This window comes from Zootoca vivipara, chromosome 2 (assembly GCF_963506605.1).
Source record: "Zootoca vivipara chromosome 2, rZooViv1.1, whole genome shotgun sequence".
Lineage (NCBI taxonomy): Eukaryota > Metazoa > Chordata > Lepidosauria > Squamata > Lacertidae > Zootoca > Zootoca vivipara.
Window position 1 is genome coordinate 120944095 of NC_083277.1, and position 16931 is coordinate 120961025.

Sequence of the window (16931 nt, forward strand, 5' to 3'; positions counted from 1 at the left end):
GCCCGGAGCCCATTGGCTCCAGTCATTGTCCAGGCTCTGACCTCACAACCAGCTGCGGAATCCTGCAGAATGTTTTGTTTCCTAGGAGCCCAGGTGAGGTGGTTAAAAGGATTCCTGGGTCATCTGAAAACCAGTTGGATCAGTCAGCAGCCCATAAAGCAGCTATTCTTTTGTTGTTTTGAAAGCTGTTTGACTGACTTTCTGGGCCTTTTTGGTTCTGAAGATCTTTTGCATACGTGCCACTGGTGGCGTAGAAGGTAAAGTCACGGAAAAGAGGGGAGGCATCCTGAGGATTCGTGCCCCCACCACATGCCTAGTTTTTAAAGATGCTCCTTGGTTATTTGACCTTTCTAACCCCTTTAACCCATATGCTGTGTGTTACATGAGCCAGCAATTTTCCCAAGACCCTGCTGGGATTTGGCCTCTACCTAACGTTCTTCCCCTTCTGCCCTCTTTGCACAGAGCTGTTTATAACAGAGATGTCAGGGGGACTCCCTACAGGGAGCCTACCCCCATCATCCTGGCCAGCACTTCGCCCAGCGACAGCGCTAGCAGCGGGTCAGGCGGGGGGGGGGGATGAGGAATGGAGCGGAATGGAGGGAGGGCTCAGTGAGGCCAGCCATCTAGTGGAGGAAGGAGGGCTCAGCGATGTATCAGAGCCCCTGCACTGCCCTAGCCAACAGGTGGAAGAAGGAGCGCAGCCGCTTCCGGCGCCTGAATTGAGGCGCACGCCCAAACGCAGGATTGGGTGCGGCGTTTCGGGGTCCCCAAGCTATTATGCTGGCCCCGAAGCAGAAGGGCGCCATTGCCGGATTCTGCTAGGAGGTCATGTTTTCTGCTATCCCTGCACTGTAAATACGGTAGTATGCACAAAAGAACCTTAAAAGACAGATCGGGCTGGAGTGTCTTTACTCAGAGTAGCCACAACAATCCCCTGACAAGAGGCCTGCCACCTGCGCTCGCTGCATATTCATATTGCTCCCCGCAAGGCCCTTTCCACCTGGCCTAGGGGGTGAGGCCCACTCACCCAGCCCTATAAAAGAGGCTCCTCATGAGGCCAAAGGAACATTGTCTGGCTATTGATTTGTTTATTTATTTATTTAATATGCTGTAAACCACTTTGAGATTTTCATTAAAAATATAAAGCGGTATAGAAATTTTAAAATAAATTCTGGTGGTCCTATTTTACCAGTGGATGTACAGTGGTACCTCTGGTTAAGAACTTAATTTGTTCTGGAGGTCCATTCTTAACCTGAAACTGTTCTTAACCTGAGGTACCACTTTAGCTGATGGGGCCTCCTGCTGCCGTCGCACCGCCGCCCTATTTCTGTTCTCATCCTGAAGCAAATTTCTTAACCCGAGATACTATTTCTGGGTTAGCGGGGTCTGTAACCTGAAGCGTCTGTAACCTGAAGTACCACTGTATCAGGATAAACTATCACAGGAGGAGCTGGCTTTCATTTCCCCCAACCTATGAGAACTCCTCAAGATCCATAGTAAGACCCAGTCTGTGGCTGCCCAGGCCTCCGCTTCTTCCTGGGTGGGTCTGGAGCAGAGGGAGAAGGGTCAAATATAAAAGCACAGCATCCAAAGAGCTCTGCAGCAGGATCAGGCCCAAGGGGCCCAGCCAGACCTGCAGCCTGTTTTCAGGCAAGCAGCAGGGCAGGAACGCAAGCACAATGCCAACCCCAACCCCCCCCCCCCGGAATGGGGATTGTTCAGAGGCACCCACTGCCTTGGGCAGGGGAGAATGGAGGTGGCAGCCAGTTGCTGCCTCTAAGCCTAACCTACCTCACAGGGTTGTTGTGAGGATTAAATGAGGGAATCCATGAACACCCCCTTAAGCTCCTTGGAGGGTAAGGTGGGGTGTAAATGACAAAAATAAATGAGACACCTGGTCTCTCCACCACTGAGAAAGTGGTATTAAAAAAAGAGCAGGCCGTCCCTGTCCCTGCTGGGCTTATTCTTTATTCCCCCACTCCCGTTGCCTTGCTCAACCTCCCCTCCCATGTCTCTTCCCTCCCCTCCTAGCTTCTCTGTTTGGGAAAATGAAGGATCTGCAGGAGAAAGATCTCATTGAGGAGATCAGGGACCTGCTGCTTTCCCTGGTAAGGATCCCAGAGCAGGGCGGAGAGGCTGGCAACAACTGGGAGGGGGCTGCTTGTGGGTCTCCAGTGAACCTGGGCCTTTGATTTCCTGGTACTCACCAGGCGTGTTTCCTCTCCCCTGCCCCCCTCCTTCCTTCCTTCCTTCCCCACAGTTTGGTGTGACTGCAAGTGAGGAGCTCCAGCAGGCCATTACCAAATGCAGCTTGCAGCAGGACAGGGCCCTGGAGTTCCTTCAAACGAAGCAGCAGAGGGATGCACAGTTCCAGTGTGTCCAGGTAAGCTGTGTGAGAAGAGGAGGCTGAGCTCATGGAAGGGGCCTTCTCAGCTGCTGACTTGGCACTGTCCCTGGGGGGCTCTTTTCCCATGGGGGGGGGAGGTCTGTCCTCTTCTCCCTGCTGCTCACTCCCTGGGCAAATGCAAGAGTGCAGGAGAACCAGCCAGGTGGTGTAGGTTAGGTGGCACACTCTAGTTTCACGCCACTGCAATCTCCAGGTGGTGCGAGATTCCAGGGGATCCAGGGGCTTTCTCTAGGCTTGCTTTCCTGGAATGAGGGGCAGCCTCTGGTTCTGACAGCAGCTGCGCACCTGCCCTGAATGAGAAACCCCAAAGCAAGCAGGAGCTGAACATCAAGACTCACTTGCTTTGTTGCTTGTGATCCCGGAGGTGGCTGACTCTCTGGTGTACAGAAACATGTTGTTTGTCTGCTTCCTTCTCTGCCTCTCCCAGGAAATCAAGAGCTGCCCGCAATACCACCACCACCACTAGCTGACCGATTTCCTGGATTGTGAACTGCAGCATCTGGCCAGTTACCCTCTGCTGCTGAATAAGTTCATCCAGCACACCAAAGGTATATCTCTCTTTCTCCATATCTTTGTGTAGTGGGGAGGGTGTCTCAGGAGAGCTGCATCTCTCTATGATTCCATGTTGATATGCTTTCTAACTTTGGGAGATTGTGATCTACATTGAGCCTGCCTTACTAGGAAAAGCCAGCACCCAAGAGGGTGATGGGGTGTGTTTATTGTAGGGCAGGCGTTGGCAACATCTTCCAGCCATGGGCCAGAGCATTCCCGCGGATTTCTGGCATCTACGCAGGCGCCATTTCCAGCGCCGCTTGGTGAGTAGCCACGCTGTGCTGTGATGGTTTGCCGATGGTGACCGGGCAGCTCGTGGGCCGGATAAACGGTCTCCGTGGGCCAGATCTGGTTGCTGATGCCTGCTGTAGGGCATTGGTGTTGTTCAGCAGCCCACTTTCCTATCAGCAAACAAGGATCCGTTTGCCTTGTGCATCTGGGCTGCTGCTGCTCATCTGCCTTCCAGACCTGTTTGCTTTTAAATGCAGCCTTGTTCCTAGTTTGTGCTAGGAGTTGCTTTAAATAAAACCAACTTTGCAGGCAACCTCTGTGCCCCCCCCTCTCGCTCTCTTACCTCCTCCCTCTGCACCTTCCTCGCCCAGAGTCAACCTATGAGCACCAGTATCTCTGCCTGTCCCGTGATGAGGTCAAGGAGATCCTGGAAGGCGTCCAGGAGGAGCTGCGGCAGGCAGAGAACCACCAGCCGCTGCAAGCCTACCAATAGCGCCTGGTTGCCCAATCTCTGCGCAAGAGCAGCCACTCCACTGGCCAGCCCTGGCCTTGTCCTGCTCTTCCCCTCTGTGAGTTGCTGCCATTTTTCTGTTCCTGCTGTGCAGAACCTTGACCTCACAGAGCACCAGCTAATTCAGGAAGGGCATCTGCAGCTGTGCATCAGCAAAAAGAAGACTCTGTGTAAGTGGAAGAAAAAACCTCTCCTGCAAAGACACACCCACGTGGCTACTTTTGGAATCATAATTCTTTTTTTGCAAATATGGGACATTCTATAAGATGTCCATTATCAACAATGTAAATGCCTTTAGCCATTTTATTTTATTTCCTTACATTTATATCCCACCTTTCTCCCACCATGGGATCATGGGAGTTGTAGGCCAAAACATCTGGAGGGCCGCAGTTTGGGGATGCCTGATGTATAGCATTGTATGGAGCACTTGGTCGGCAATGTAATATAATTCTATGTTGGGAATTCCCCATCCTCCTCCTGAGGAGGGGAGGCAGCACCATCTTTTTTATTCTTTGAATATCTCAAAACTTGTTTATGCCCATCATGTATAACAAAGAATTCTGTGAAGCTCATATGACAACCTAAGTCTGACTAGCCAAAGATGCCATTTTACCTTTCACAGACTGCAGCCAGACTACCTACTGAGTTGATATTTTTTGTCTCACATGCCTTAGATACCTTTTTGTTCCTCTTGCAGTTTTTCCTGTCCAGCTATACTCCTTTAACTTATGTACAAGAAGAGATAGAATGCAAAATTGTTATTTTTTAACATATTTGTTCATTTATTTTTTAAATAAACTTCTTAATATTCTGACATGCAACATTTGGTGTGATCTGAGCAGACAGGAATAAAGTTACAGGGTATTAGCAGCTCCAGCAAGGCAGCCAAAACAAGGCTATTGCCATTAAGCATTTTGACAGCAAACAGACATGTAAGTCCCCCATAAGAGCTGCCATCTCCCCACTGCTCCCACAACCCTGTCTGCTCTGCGTGACTCAAAAGTGGTGACATTAACTGAAGATGTGCAGGGGACTCACTGTTCCCCTTAGGGACATAAATAGAAATAACAGACTAAAGGCCACTGAGCCAGCTATCAAGAGACACAAAAAAGGAGCAACCAAAAACGTGTTGATAGCAGCCTCATTTTTGTCCCACTTTGAAGAATCATTAGACCCCTAACCTGCCTACTTGGATGTGCAGTGTTTCTGGTTGGTTGGGACATGTTACAGAACTGACAACCACATCCAGTCTGTCTGCTCTGGAAACTGTATTCTTCCCCCGCTCCCCCCCAAAAAACTACTTTGTCTCCCCCTTTATAGAATGGGATGGAGCCCCTGTGTTCCTCATGCCCAGTTGCAGGCTTAAGCAGGGGCTGCCCATCTCCTCTTCCACCTCCTCTTCCACTGTACACCATTATGTGCTCCCTCCTTTGTTCCCAATGGTAAAACATCAGCTGATCACCCTTCCTCATTAACAAGGGATCGGCTCATTCACAAAAAATGGGCAGTATTTGTATTGTACCTACTGAAGGAGATGGCCAGCAGAGCTTTGAAAGCCAGGAGTAAGTAGCTCCCTTGAAAGTTGAGGCTCAAGCACCATAGTGGGCTCAAAAAAAGCTGAAGATACTTGCCCAAGTTTTATCCCCTTTGGGGAACATCCAGTAGGACTAACAACTGGGTGTTAAACATCCAGGCCTTTTGCAGAGTCAGCTAACACGACAAATGGTGATTTCAGCCCACCTAGCTAGTAACCTGGAGAGTATCAATTCTCCTAGGGCATGGCAAGGCCTAGTTGACACCAGGGTCTGGCATTGCCAGGCTAGGATCAATAAGTTTTGAGGGGAATGCCTTATTATCCCTCTCTCTTAGGCAGAAACTTGTTCCTACAGCAGGGTGCTTCTATGTCTGGGTTCTTCGGTGGCAGCCAGTCCCTTAAGGCAACTGAGGCAGGAAAGAAGAAGGGGCACCAGGCTCCTGGACTAAGGAGCAGGGGGCCCAATGAAAGAAGCAAATATAACATTGTCTAGTTAAGTGAGTAGAACTGAGAAACAGTGGGAGTGAAGCAGCAGCTGGATAAATATACAGAACATGGAGAGAGCAGGACACACAAACGGGGCCCATTTGCAGCAGAGGTCATGGAAAGCCAGGCTGCAGCATGCAGAGTTGAGGCTTCCGTCCCATTTAGAAACTAAAAGAGAAGAGAAAAAGAAGGGAGAGGGAAAAGTAAGTAGGGATGGCCTCAAGACACCAGGCTCCTGCACTCCAGCTGCACATATAGGAAAAGAGGAAGGTGCCTTGCACCAAGTTACTGGTTCCATTTATTTATTTATTTATTTATTTATTTATTTATTTATTATTGCTACTACTACTACTCCCACCATATTGGTAACACATCACTCCAAATCTCCTAATGACAGCTCAGCAGCTTCACATACATGTTAAAGTGTATGGGGAACAAGATGGAACTTTACTGGACACCAAAGGACAGCTCCCATGGCACTGAAAGGTGCCCCCCCCCAACTACTAACTAACTAGAAATGCCCCTGGAAGCAAGAGTGGAACCACTGAAGTACAGCGTCTGCAACACCACCTCCCTGAACCACTCCAGAAGGATACCATGGTAACCAGTATCAAAAGCCGCTAAGAGATCACAGAGAATGAGTAGGGCTGTACTCCCCACATCTCTCTCCTGACAAATGTCATCAAGCAGGGTGACCAAGGCAGTTTCAGTGCCATAACCAGCCCTGAAGCCATACTGGGATGCACACTCAATTTATTCCAAGCAAGCCTGAAGCTGTACTGCCACCATCCTTTCTAGCACCTTGCTCAAAATGAGGTATTAACTACTGGGTGATTTAACACATGGGTTCAGGGAAGTCTTCATAAGGAAGGAACTCACCACTACCTTCTTCAAGATGGAGTATTGACTACTCTGACTCGCAGTGGCTCTCCAGGGTCTCAGGCAGAGAGCTTTTAAAAAAGAAAATAAAGGAGAGGGCAAATATATCTCCCTCCCCAGTCTTTCAGGGAGTAACTAGGGCTGGAAATGCCGCCAAATAAGGCTGGGAATGTCCTTTGTCTATAACCCTGGAGAGCACCAGCCAGTTAGCATGGACAATACTGCGCTAGATGGACCATTGGTCTGCCTTGGTAAAAGCAACTTCCTATATCCCTATATTCCTATGTACACATTCTCTGTAATGTTACCTTTGAGGCCACATTTAAAGAGAAAATTTGAACGCTTGCATTGTCGCTGATAGTCCTGCTGTGGCTTCCTGGGTGGGTGGGAGGGATGTCAGATGGTGGGCCAGCTGTGTAATGTTAATAGTGGGATCTGTACCATCTCTAGGAGTCCCTTTTAAAGGATGCTTTAGGTATATGATGTCCTACTTGTGCCAGGCTTCTTTTTAATGAAGCAGTCTCCTAGTTCTTAGGGACTATGTTGGGGGTTTGGGCTCTCAAGTTGTACCCAATGAGAGAGCACTGGCGGAGGAAGAGGAGTGGGTGGAGCGCACCGACCCCGGCAGCGTGATCCTGGTGGGGTGCCATCGCGGCTGCCCCCCACCCGTGCTGGGAGCCACACCCCCACAGGCAGCGCACCACGCCCCAGGACGCATGCCAGCCCCCCCGCCTGCTCTGCACCCCCCCAATGCCAGAGCATGAAGCTCTGCCACTGTGAGAGAGTGCCTGTGTTCCTCTCTATGGTCCTGTGCAGCTTGGATCCCTGAAAGTGTTCCCTGAATGTGCAATAATATATAAGGATATATGGTATATCTTGAGAGAAAGTAACAGCATAGGCAGAGAGAGCTTCCTGAGAAGACACAGTATTAAAAGAGCCCCGGAAAAGAGAGAGAGTCGCTGTGGAGAACAGGGGAGAGGCAGTACCTGATGGTGTGTTGAGGCCCGATAGGGAAGTTGGTGCTGCTGCTGCTATTAGCTGGCTGCAGTCTCCTGGTGAAGCGGGAAGAGCTTGGCTTGTTCATCGGCTTCAACCCCACAGGGCAGGTCACTTCTACAGGAAAGGGAAATTTAATGCATGGCAGCTCAGACATCCCCTCTCCCACTTATTCAACTTTTCCCCACTACCCCTACACACAGAAAGTGATGGCCTTTTTTTGGCCACCCTAAATGACCAAGGGAACTATTTTATTCAGTGTATAAGGAACCTCTCTCAGTACAGTTCCACCCTGCAGTTTCTCACCTGTTATCATTGATGTCTGTGGCATTTCCTGGGCAATGGTCCAGGTGAATGACATAGAAGGATAAAAACGGCAGCATTAAAGTTAGAATCACAGAATTGTAGTTGGAAGGGACCCTGAGGTGTTCAAAGAGAAGTCAATCCCACTCCCAAGAGGATAAACGCTGTCCACAATATACCCAACACTGCTGTACGAAAGTTTACTCTTGGTTTGGTGGGCTCTACAGAGGCAACTACAGGCAGTTCATGTATCTCTCCTGCCTCATGACTGTACATGCACCTCTCCCTGCCCCAGCCCCCTTACCATTATCCACATTGAGCTTCTGATAGGAGGTCAGAGGGACATTGGAGGAGCTGCTTCCACTGCTGGAAGAGGCATTGGTAAAGCTGGGTGGGTGAAAAGCAGAGAAAGTGATTTGTGAGGGCTGAATGGAAGTCTGGGACTCTTTCCACCTATGGTCTGGTGGGGTGGGGGGATAATGGGCTTGGGGAGGAAAGGCATGGGTTATGAGTGCTTGCAAGATCTGACTAGTGAATAGGAGGAGACCATATGCCCATTGTGGGTGACGCTGCTGGATTCCTGTAAATAGCAAATAGTCTGGAAACGGGGTACCCATCATCAGTGGGAGAAAGAAAGTCCATTTCACAATTTTCCTTCCTGAACCTTACACCCCTGACTTAGGTCAAATATAGCAGCTGTCTTTTTTTTTAGCAGCTATCTTTTTGTGTCTTGAAGTCAGTGCACTTCCCTCCACTCCAATCAATTTGATCATGATGCAATAATCATTTCAATAGTTCATATCTCCATGAACATTTATTAATAATTTTTTTTAAAAAAAATCATTTTAAAGTAGGTTGAACTGGTACAAGCTACTTGTACCAGCAACATCTCAGCCTAATAAAATTATTTTATCTTTGGTATGCAGCTACTTAATGGTGAGCCAGTTTCTGATCTGATGTGAGGTGAAAAACAGAATATGATCCAGGGGACAAAAAGTCTTGACTCTTGGTTCAAAAAAGTTGGCCTGGGAATAGGACTAGGCAAGCCTATCAAGTAGGCCTTGATTTACGCCAAAGGGTAGGATTTTAGTGAGCCAGAAATAGTTTGTGCATTATTCTTCTGAACAGGCAAAGGATACTCACTAGCTGTCAGGCACAGTGCTGCCAGCATTCTGCAGGTAGACATTCTGATAGTTCTGGAAGAGGCTGTTGGTGTAGCTGATGCATTCAGGGTTGCGGACACCATAGGCATTGGTGGGGGATGAAGCTGGGTAGTGCCCTGGCCGCACCGGCTTGGCTGCAAAGGGACACAGATAGCAGACATAGCACAACATATTCATTCATTCATTCATTCATTCATTCATTCTGAGCTTCTCCTCCCCTGCGTAGCTTAGCCAAGGGCTCTTAGAACAGCCAGTGTGCAAGTTTCTTCCTACCTACCAGCCATCAGTGTCTACAGCAGCATCAACATATATGGTATTTTATAGAGTTTCATAGCTGGAACATCTGAGGAAGGGTGGGGAGGCCTCTAGCACTTTTGCTCTCCCAGTGCCTCCTGCATCTGACCCCAGAGCCACAATGAGAAATGAACAGACCAGAAGACTCATTTGGCCCCTGGGTGAGAACCCAGAGGCTGAGAGAGAAATGAATTGATATTGATTTTTATATATTAGTAACTTTGTAATAATGTAACATTTTTATATGTACCTGTGTATTTTTGTAAAATTTTGTTTAAGTTGTCTGTTGTTGCTGCTTTTTTGTACACCACTTAGAAATATTTAAAATATATTAAGCAGAATAGAAATCAAATAATCAGTTCTTCTGAACAGTGAGATGCATCATCTGAATGTGCAAACATGGGGTTACCACAGTACCAGCAATTTCCACATACACCCCCACACTTGCTGCTTGCTTGCTTACCAATCTGTGCAGAGTGGTTGCGCTTCATGCTGTTCTTGTAGCGCACTGCCTCCTTGATACGGTCCACCTCCTGCTGGTAGCGACGCTTGTCTTTCATAGCACCCTCCTTAGCCTCCCTCAGTGCACCCTCCAGGGCCTTAACTCTCTCAGCCGTAGCCCGAAGACGTTTCTCCAGTTTAGGAAGCTCACAACGCAAATCTGCATTGTCGCGAACCAGCTGAGCCCCATGAGTTCACAGGGAGAGAAGAGAAACAAGGAGGATGGATGAAGAAGATGAGGTAGAGGGGCCTCTGAAGACCCAAAACATTTGCCCTTGCCCTCACTCCAATGCATCTCTACTCTGCTAGTCCTCCAGGTATTTGCCTTCCCTTTCCAAAACAGTACTTGTGCCCTATTTTGAACCCTGTCCCAGAAGCCTCACATCCCCACTTCTCACACCATATATGTTCTGCAAGAATGTCAGAATACCCCCCTCATCTTTGGGAAGGCATCCGTGCCCTCTGAGCACCCAGATTCTTACTCTTGTCCTGTGTCTGAACACCCAGCTAGTGAATCCACTACATCTATGTGACCATACTGTGGAACTAGCCTTCGGCCTCCTAGTCTGAAGAGATGGAAGAACTCTCAGACATTGAAATAGTTGCACAGAAGGGCATTTTTAGTAAATATAGTTTCTGCCACCATAGCAGGGCTATGATAATATGGTGGGGGGATCATTCCTCCTGTTGCACATCTATTAAAGCACAGGTGGCTGACCAGTGTCACCCTCCAGATGTTGTTACACTCCCAGCTCCCACCAGCCCCCTCAACAACATGGCCAATGGTCAGAGATGATGGAAAATGGAGTTTGACAACATCTGGAGAGTGACATGTTAGCCACTCTGTATTAAAGGCAGCAATGGGGAATCTATAGCCTTCCATATATTGCCAGGCTCCAACTGCTATAATCCCTGACCACTGGTTGTTCTAGCTAGGGCAGTGGAAGCTAGAGTTCAACAACACCTGGAGTGCCAAATGTACTCGCATCTCTGATCAAAGGCATAAAAACCTGTATTCATTAGAACCTACATTCAGCCTGGATGCTGGTGACAAGCTCCTGTCCATTCAAAGTAGCAGCCATTCCCTGCTCTCTCTAAGCTGGTGGGTCCCAGTCTTTGCCCAAGTGTCACAGATCCAAGCCGTGCACCATGCTGCAGCACAGGAGAATAGCATGAGGTGCAAATTGAAGGTCTGAAGGTGAGCGCCTCCCTTCTCCAGGCCCAGGCAATCCGTTAGCTCTCCCTTCAAACATAAACTCTATAATCTACAGGCAGGTGGGTGAGCAGCATGCAAGGAGGTCAAGAGCACAGCAGCAAGAGGTGAATAAGCGCTGGGGGGGGGGGCAGCCACCAGCATGATAAAGAAAAACATAGCAGGGGAGCCACTGGGTAGAACAGCCTCCAAGGGAGAGGGAGAAAATATCTGAGGTGATAACATTTGGCTCCCACATCTGAGAGATTGATATCGGGGGTGGGGGGAGGGCTGGGGGGCTTTTGAATCATGCCTTTCCAGAAAACCACAGGGCCTTGATCTGTGAGTTTCTCCAGAGTCCAATACTAGCTATTTCCAATCTTTACAACACCCCCACCTATTCCTGAAGCAGAGGAGAGAGGGCCGCTGTTGAGAATTTAGAAAAGAGCAAATCACTTTTATTGCACTGTTTCTTTCCCTCGTAGCAGCTGCTGGTGGACAGGCAAAAACTGGCCAGTGTTGCCATGGCAGCAGAACTGCCAGATGCCATAGAAGTCACACACATGAAATTGCCAAGAATGGGGCCATGGTGTCAGCCATGCAGGCCACAGTGACTGGGGTTGCCATGGTAGCAGTGAGAGGCTAGTACCAGATGATGACACAGATGTCAACGTTGACAGGCTTGCCATGGCAGTGAAATGGTGAGGAAGAAACAGACACCTGACTCCCCCCCCCCCCAATATGCATGTGCTCCCAATTTGGTCACCAAGTGCAAACATTTCCTGCCCAGCGCAGCAGGCAGATGAACATGGGGGAGAGGCCATACGGTACCTTGGAGACCCAGCGATCCAACTAGGGTGCAGCAGCAAGGGGGAAAGGGGGACACAGACAGCGACTGAGCACCCTTACAGAGTCCCCAGCCAAACCCTGCTCTGGAGACCCAGAGAGGGACAAGTTAAACACCCCAGCAACAGAGTGTGCCTATGGCTGACTGTATGAAGACAGGACCCACCCATCCTTCCTAGAGCTGCATGCAAGGGAACTCCTCTCTTTGGGGCTGAACTGTTGGGTAGGACACACATGCCCAACATCTGCTGTGTACAGAGAATTCTATGGGGGAAAGAGATAACAGCAGGGATAACGGAAGGATGTGAAAGGATAGACATACAAACAATCCAGAGAAAGTCTGGGCTGGGAAGCAAGGCAGGAAATGAATACAGCAAATGTCAATTCAGCATCCATTCTGAGGTTCATTGCTTTCCTACTCCCACCCAACCCACCAGTCCCTTCAAGCTTTGCCACCTTGGACTGAACCAGTCCATTCCAGTGGTTAGCACACACAAGTCTCCAAAGGGGGCAGAACTGTAAAAGAGCCATTCACCTCCAAACACATGTCAACCCCTCATGATCAATACCCACTTCCTCCTTGCCCCATCATTTGATTCAGGATCTGGAGCCTGCCTCCTCCTCCTGCCCAGCTACCAAAACCCCCTCCCTCCGGTTTGCACAGGAGTCTTGTTTGTAATAGAGAAAGAAAATAAGGTCGCCTGACTCACATTAGTCATCATTAATGGCTGATCACATGGCAGCTAGGGGACAAATGAGGAACCCTGGGGTGCTTCCAGACTGCCACTGCTTTCAGGTGGGATTCTATCAACATATGGGCAAATTCAGTTTGGGCAGTTACAGAGGATTTGGTGCTCCTGTACAACAAACTCACTCCCCCTAAAAATTGACTTTTTCCAATAAGGAAAGTGGTGGGAGAAAGCATCGAAAAGGGGTGGGGTAACTCTTGAAGCAGCATCACATAACCTCACTGAAGACAAATAAGAATGAATGCTCAATAAGCAGCCAGTTTTTACTTATCTCTCTGCAAACAAATCAGGTTGGCTGCTCAATAAACAGGATGTCTGGAAGCAATTCTGGTGTCCCCCTCTACAACCCCCCCTCAAAAAAACACAGGTGATTGTAGATGATAACAATTAACATTTTGGGAGAGCAAGTGGATGGGAGGGGCGTGTGGATTTGGCATAGAACCCCCTTTCACATCTGTAACAGATCAGCACTGGGTTGGTGTTGCCCTTAGACAGCCCTGGCATCAGTGCCCTTCAGACTGCAAGTTTCCACCAGTGGATCTTATTTCCCTTGCTGTTGGCAAGCTCTTTCAGGCCACATAGGGAATTTGGACTCGCTCAACCGTGTAGCCCTGACTTCATGTTTAATACTCTGAAGCCTTGGAAAAGGAACAGAATAAAATGTAAGAAGCCATGAGGTGAAAAAGAACCAAAGATGCCTTCATGACCACACACATGCATGCAACCAGGTTAGGCTTTCTACAAAGTTCTAAGCCTATTACCCTCATCCCCATTGGTAAACACATGGTAAAAAGCTGCCTGGAGATGCTGGGAATCTAAGAACCTGGGTCTTTCTGCAGGCAAAGTATATATTCTACCTTTCCCCTACTAAGCTCCCCAAGTGCTGTCTCTGGAGCTGCAGGACTATTACGCCAGAGGTTTCCCACCTTTTAGGCCAGTGAGCACATTTGGATTTTTTCATGTGCGACATTGGCAGCACTCTCTCTGATCACTTCCCTACCCTTGTCCCTGCACTTTACACATACAGTCAGAAAGAGAGCAAGCACATGTGCACATACTTCACTTTTCTAAATAGAGTTGCCACCATTGGATGGGCAAAATAAGGGACAGGTAGGAGGAATCTGGAAAGAGAGAGAGTTGGTGGGGGGCGCTGTGGACAAACTCCTGCTTCCTTTGAGGGTTTCTCTGCTCCTGGCTACCTCAGCAAAGTTACGTTAGAGAAAGCTCTCCATGTTGTTGTTTTTTTAAAAAAAAATTATTAAAGATTTCTTAGTTTACAAAAATACGTGCATTGTCTATTTTTTCAAGCTGCGTTTCCTACAGATCACTTTCATTTGTTGTGAGATATTAGTGTTGCATACAGTATAAGGTTAGTAAGAAGAAAGGGAGGAGGGTGGAGTTGGGTGGTAATGCTTCTATTCTTCTACTTAGTGTATGTGTTGGGTTTCGTGTCAGCGTCACTTGTGTGGATTCTCTTACTATTTGCTTTTTGTATTTCCTTGGTGGTGAGAGAAGCTGGGAGCGGCCTAGAGTGCAGTTGGTTGTCTTTGGTTGGCTGTAGTGAGATTTGTTTATATGTGTGTGAGGGGTGGATTTTTGGATCTGGTTTGCCATATTTAGTCATTTGCTGTTGGCAGATTCTTGTTGTTCTCTTATTGGGTTGCGTATATGATGAAGGGGAACCATAGTGGGTTGAAAGCATCTTCTTCTGTTTGTCCCTATTTCTGTCAGTTTCAGTTCATTGGTTAGCTTTTCTAGTAAGGCTGTTTCCCATACTATTTGATACCATTGGTCCATGTTCACTCCTCACAGGTCTCTCTAGTGTCTGGCTATGGTGCTTCTGGCTGCTGAGAGTAGGTGGGTTATAAGCTCTTTATAATGTGAGTGGGCATTATTTTTTATTTTATTTTTATTTTATTTTTCAGCGCAAAAATTATTTTATTTTTCCGATTTCATTCCTTTGTTTACGTTGTGATAATGGACTCTATTTTTTTTTAATGATATTTATTCATTTTTCCCCATCACCAAACCTGAACATTGTGAGTGGGCATTATTACTATATTGGAAAATGTTCAATAGGGCCAGTTCTTGGGTAACTTCTAATACCTGTTTAAATATTTTGCACATTTATTGTAGGACTGCTGCCCCAAAGGGTCGGATTATGGGGCATTCCCACCACATGTGAAGGTATGTGCCTATGGAGGTGCAGCCTCTCCAGCATTTTGGTAAGGCTCCTGGGCATATCAGCGCTAGTTTCCATGGTGTTAGGTACCATCTGTAAGTGAGTTTCTGGGTGAGTTCTTTTCTTTTAGCTGAGATGAGCTCTCTATGTTTGAAGCAAAAGAAAACCAGTGTGAGTGAGAGAGAAGGGGGGGTGAGAGGGAGGGGTAGCTGCCTGCTTTCTTTTAGAAGAGCTCATTTCCTGGGCAAGCCACTTAGTGAGAAGGCAGAGCAAAGACTTGGCTTTGAATGAGTTGTTGCCATTGCCACTCTTTGCCTGAAGCTGCTGCGCCAGGAAACAGTTCTCTTTGAGCCACTGGTTAGTCTGGAGTGTCAATCAGCCAGTGGGTGGGCTTTTCTTCTGAGATGTCTGGCAATCATGCGGCAGGGCAGTAGGGCAGGAGGTGGCACATTCCCATTCCACCTCAGGTTGCAAAATGGGACAGGTCACCCCTGCCCACACCAGCACCCCGTACACACAGTCAGAAGAAAGATACACAAACAACACAGAGCCTTCCCACTTAGACCCAAACACCACTCTCAGCCCAAACACCACCACTGCAGGGGGGTTGCTTGGCAAGCATTTCTTGGCAGTGGCAAAGTAAGATGGGCAGAATGTTGCAGGTGGGCAAAACAAAAATGCAGAACTGGAAGTCTGTGCCTATTTTAGGAGCTGCTCAGCATCTAAATCTGGCACCATACCAGAGCCACGTTGCCCGGAGTGGCTCTGGTATGGTGGGAGGGGGAGAGGATCTAAGTCAGGGTTGGGGAAATCTGTGACGCTCCAAATGTTGATGGGCTACATCTCCCATTATCCCTGACCATAAGTCATGCCAGCTGGATCTGATGGGAGTTGGGAGTCCAACAACATCTGGAGAGTCACAGGTCCCCCAGTCCCTGATCTAAGCAAACACCATACTAAATAGTGTAAGCAAGGTTTGATTGGGGAAGGGGATAGCCACAGAGACAATATATCTAGCAAGGATGAGTGTATGAGCCACCCATGCAGTGCTTTCTGCCAAGCTGGTATTGCGAGCGGAGGGGGTGGGACTGGGAGAAAACCCAGGTAGCGTTTCCAGCAAAGTAGGAGGGTGTCATGAAGAAACATTCACAGCTGCTACAATACACAGAGACAATGTGAAGTGGGGAAGGGGGGGGAGGCTTCCCACCCAGAGGGCTGAGTGTAGAAAGATAGATAGATAGATAGATAGATAGATAGATAGATAGATAGATAGATAGATAGATAGATAGATAGATAGATAAACAGGGCTGAACTCACCAGCTGTCTTACCTTACCCAGATGGTTCTCCACCCCTCATCCACCCACTCCACTTATGATGGTTCTCCAGCTCCCATCCACCCACTCACCTGTTTGTGAACTTTTGTAAGCTGCTCCAGGTTGTTCTCAAGAAAGGAAATCTTCTGCTTCTGGGAATGAGCCCCCCCGCTATCCTCGGGTTCCAGCTCCGCGCTCTGGAAGGCAAGTACAGAGTGAGCTTGTACCTCTGGGAGGGTGAATGGGATGGGATAGGAAACCCAGACAAAGTTGTGCAGCTACACATCCAGAATCCAAACCTAATGCCCTCGTTTGATTGGCCAGCCCCAAAATAGGCAGGCTTCTGGGAGGCTTCCTTGGGTGGCTTGCTCCAGAAGAATAAGGAGGCTATTATGGTTATTACTACTGTACTACTATTAGTACTACTACTACTACTACTACTAATAATAATAATAATAATAAATATGAGCCTATAGCATAGGATTAAGGACAGTGCTACAGCATACTAGTGTATACTGGAATGGGAGACACAGCTGGCTCCGAATGGGCCAGAGCATGTGGTGTGACTTGCTGATTTTCCAGTAAGAATGGAAATGGGTTTCCACTAGCCCACTCCCCCGGTGTGCAACACAGAGCTAGCACCACTAAGGTGCCTTTAAACATTAGTTATAAGGATTTCTGAGTGTATGTGAAGGGTTCTCAACCCTCTAAAGTGTTGGTGGGAAGCCTGTCATCCTCCAGATATTGCTGGACTACAACTCCCATCATCCCTGATCATTGGGCCATGCCAG

At 48.2% G+C, this 16931-nt stretch overlaps 1 protein-coding gene across 1 annotated transcript in view; it reads right to left on the minus strand.

The window, feature by feature from the left end:
- Positions 1 to 4745: 4745 nt before the first annotated feature.
- The window catches only part of KIF5A (kinesin family member 5A), a 62730-nt gene continuing 50544 nt past the window's right edge, over positions 4746 to 16931 (minus strand). Inside the window, exons 23-29 of the mRNA XM_035102492.2 lie at positions 16233 to 16337; positions 9820 to 10036; positions 9043 to 9196; positions 8204 to 8286; positions 7903 to 7930; positions 7587 to 7713; positions 4746 to 5889 (exon numbers count right to left, since the gene is read on the minus strand). Of these exons, the coding sequence (XP_034958383.1) occupies positions 7635 to 7713; positions 7903 to 7930; positions 8204 to 8286; positions 9043 to 9196; positions 9820 to 10036; positions 16233 to 16337 (666 nt within the window). The 3' untranslated portion in view covers positions 4746 to 5889; positions 7587 to 7634. The remainder of the gene's footprint in view (positions 5890 to 7586; positions 7714 to 7902; positions 7931 to 8203; positions 8287 to 9042; positions 9197 to 9819; positions 10037 to 16232; positions 16338 to 16931) is intronic.